This window comes from Gossypium raimondii, chromosome 5 (assembly GCF_025698545.1).
Source record: "Gossypium raimondii isolate GPD5lz chromosome 5, ASM2569854v1, whole genome shotgun sequence".
Lineage (NCBI taxonomy): Eukaryota > Viridiplantae > Streptophyta > Magnoliopsida > Malvales > Malvaceae > Gossypium > Gossypium raimondii.
The window spans coordinates 6,738,325-6,741,833 of NC_068569.1; the positions used below are offsets into that span (position 1 = coordinate 6,738,325).

General features: G+C 36.6%; 1 protein-coding gene across 2 annotated transcripts; it reads right to left on the reverse strand.

Annotated features, from left to right (window-relative positions):
- Window positions 1-458: 458 nt before the first annotated feature.
- LOC105770228 (phosphoinositide phospholipase C 2) lies at window positions 459-3,299 on the reverse strand. Of its 2 annotated transcripts, none has more exons than XM_052631696.1 (9): window positions 2,808-3,299; window positions 2,389-2,660; window positions 2,186-2,321; window positions 1,934-2,101; window positions 1,615-1,826; window positions 1,356-1,473; window positions 1,106-1,258; window positions 945-1,031; window positions 459-845 (listed from the first exon to the last, which is right to left on the reverse strand). In XM_052631696.1, exons 1-9 carry the CDS (start codon window positions 3,114-3,116, stop codon window positions 537-539), a joined length of 1,764 nt encoding a protein of 587 aa, XP_052487656.1. In that variant the 5' UTR covers window positions 3,117-3,299; the 3' UTR covers window positions 459-536. The 2 variants fall into 2 exon arrangements, with proteins under 2 accessions (XP_052487656.1, XP_012446784.1); XM_012591330.2 differs by having other exon boundaries at window positions 2,464-2,660; window positions 2,808-3,296.
- Between the last annotated feature and the right edge of the window lie 210 nt (window positions 3,300-3,509).

Consider the following 3,509-nt stretch of genomic DNA (forward strand, 5'->3'; position numbering starts at 1 on the left):
AACTTTTTTTTCACTTTTTTAAGGCAATACATGTCCTTATTTAAAAGTAAATAAATAAAATGTTATTTTAAGATAAATTTTATGAATGTTTTTGCAGTCTTTTTTTTTCTTTTAAACATGAACAGTTTCTACAAAGGAAAAGAAAATTGAATAAAATAATATTATAATAATCTAAAATGGACAAATCCTGATTAGTGATTACAACATAATAATTTTATAAATAACTAGTTTCTGAAATTGTAAACTTGTGACTAATCTTTGTTAGGAAAATGATTAACTATTTTAACTAAAAATAAATAAATTTAGTTATAAGAATTTTAGAAAAAAAACGAATAGCTTAATAATGGAGCAACAAGAATAATGTCATGTTAAAAATCAATGATGTTTGATGTTTGCATTGGCATTTTGTAAAATCTTTTATATATAGGAGAATATGTAAAATTTTGATATATAAAAGATGGAGCAAATGATGTTTAAGCATGCATGCATGCAAGATATGATAATCCATTACAAACATTAAGTAAATGTGTGGGTAATCAGAGATCATAAGGGCGTCCAAAGTTAATGCTCAAGAGGAGCCTTACATGCTTGTATTTATTTCCCTTCTTGTCACATAATGGGACCGTCCTAATCCCAGTTCTCAACTCTGATACAGGTAAAGATGTTTGGCCTCCGAAATCAGGTCTCCCAGTGGTGTCATATTCCAGGACTTGAATCCGAAGCACAGCTAATTCCGGAACACGAATTAGGAATTCGAAATCCTGGTCCCATACAGGTAGCCATTCATCTTCTATTATTGTTGTTTGCTTTACATCCTTATCTTCTGGAACACCAGCAATTCCAATCTGTGCAGATAGATCAAAATTAATCACCAAAAACTGCATATATATATATATATGTAATTGGTTATCAGTATGTTTGACATGGAAATTTAATCGTCTTACTTTCGTATAGAAGTCGGGCGGGGAATAGCGATCAAATGCAGTATGGTGGAAATCCTGATGCCAACCTTCCCCCAAGATAACTTTTACCTGTAAAGACAAACGTATGGAAGAATGAGAATAGTGAAGGAACCAAATGGTGCAGTTATAAGTAGATCCAGTACCCTCATAACGGTCTTGACTTCCAATGGCGCACTGGGATTAAAAACCTCATCATTCTCTCCCCTCCGCAATAAAAAATCAGGTTTCTTCACATAGCCGCATCCACCATTTGCTTTAAACATTCCTTGCATTATCCATAAGTACTTTCCATATCCCTGTCCGAAGAGAATCAATATTGGTATTTTCTTTTCTTCTGATGTGAAATAGGTATGAAATAAAACTAATGAAATTTGGCCCTGAAATAGTCTTTACCTGCATGTTAAATGCAACCATTTGAGCTCCATGCATCCACCCCACAAAAGGATTGTAATTGGAAGAGTCTAAGCGTGTGCCTTTAGGATACACTCTCAGCAAATTTCGTTGAGTAAACCTGGAATAAATTTTATAACTAAAATGTCAAAGTTTATCATCAGTGTTTCCACAAGTTCGTCGAACGGAGGTATTGCATTAATGGAGCACAAATTCCAGGTGATGGAAAACCACCCATGTCAACATGCAAAAACTGCTATACCTCACAATCTTAGTAGCATATGTTCTAATAGCATTTTCAAGCTCTTGTTCACTCAAGCTAAGCCGTCGGACTTTCACTGGGTCATCACTCAGCCAGTTCTCTAATCCACCTTTGAGCTTCCCAGCATGAATGGCAATTAGCTGCCTGTATTGAACCACAGTATATTCTTCGTCTTCATCTGGAAAATGTTCTCCTACATCTGATGGATTCCGCTACCCAATCATAAATGACAAGTAGACAGAAATTATTCGCAACATAATATATATATTTAACTCTTAATGCATATATGTCTGCTACTTTTTGACAATTCATTTCTTACTCTTCCACTCTCAGTTTCTGAAACATCTCCCCTGTTTTCTCCCAGGTACTCTTTAGGGGGTTTGGTTGAAATCAGAATCCTTTTCTTCAATGATTCTGGTGAAGGAAATTGCTGCATGTTTTCTGTTTCGGACCAGTAGAGCATATCTCCAAAAGTTTCTGTGACCATCTAAAGAAAAAAAACAAGTCGTCAGAAAATGGACATTTCAGGCTTAGTATTAGGTAGATACTATCATCATCATTATAAGCTCACCTTAGCCACCTTTTTCTGAAGATTTGGATTCAAATGGTCTTCAAAAGTGATCACAACTGGATATTCTGAAGCCTGGAATGCATTCTCCTTAATTGCTTGCAAACATTTTTGGAGGTCCACTGGAGAAGTCAGAGTCCTGCAAGTTTTAGTGAATTCAACACTTAAGGAATTTGGACAATTTTGTCTGAGAGTCTTGAACTTACTTGTAGAAATCATGTTCCTTTTTACAAGAAAAAAGAAATATGGGATAAGAAAAGGATGTAGCTAGTTGATGATACCCGCCATGGCGAATTTCGACATCGTCCCCCTTGGAATTTGGCCACAGGTCCAATTCAATCACTCTTACACCTCTAAGCAGAGCATCTTTAATGGGTTCTACACTGCTGGCGCTGATTACTTGATTCCCAGTCAAGTAGGAGTTGTGTCCCGTGAATAAGAAATAATGGGCCAATGGAGCCGTCATGTCATGGTGCACCTAAATGAAAACAGTAGGAGATGATCCAATCATGAGAAATCTTTTATGGGAATGGAGGCTGCACATTATATTATAAACTAATGCTTGAATGATATCTGCTGCGAAATGTAAATTTGGGGACCAAATAAAAAGAAAGGCAGAAAATACCTTTGAAGATGGAGGGTGAGCAAGGTTATGGTCACCAAGGAGATATCTAAAGAAAGCTTCTAAATGGAGTCCTCTCCTGTGGAATAGATTAAGATGCTTGAGGCTATCAAAAATGGCTTGAGCATCTTCCTTGGTGGCATTATTTTCACCTTGATGTTCAATCAGAAACGTCAGGAGGTCATCCACAGTCATCGTTCCACTTTGTGAGAAATGATTGAAGGCATTCTTAACATCTGGAGGTGGCTCGACCACCCTTGTCTTGAATATTCTCCTCCAACACAGGCACACCTTGAAATTCTGCTTCGGCATCCCACTTTTTCTCAAACACCGAAATTGACGAGTTTCTCTTCTCTTTCACACTGCACTACTTCTCTCTCTCTCTCTCTCTCTATATATATATATATAAATCACATATATGCAGATGGAAAGACAGGAATGGCGTTTTAATAAAGTGAGAATATGTGCTGAAGCAATTACTGTAAGGAAGCTGAAACAGTCCATATTCCAATGCATATATGAGCTCATTCATGAGGGATGAAAATGGCTTATTTAACACGTTGCAGCTAGCTTTTTTTACTTGATACCAAGGGAACAGATTGCTTGTCGTTGTCATTCGCTTAGAAACGGTAAAATTGAAAAGGTCAAAGAAAGAGCAAAGAATGAAGTGGGGACCGCTGCTTTTACTCACACTCCTCTAAAAGC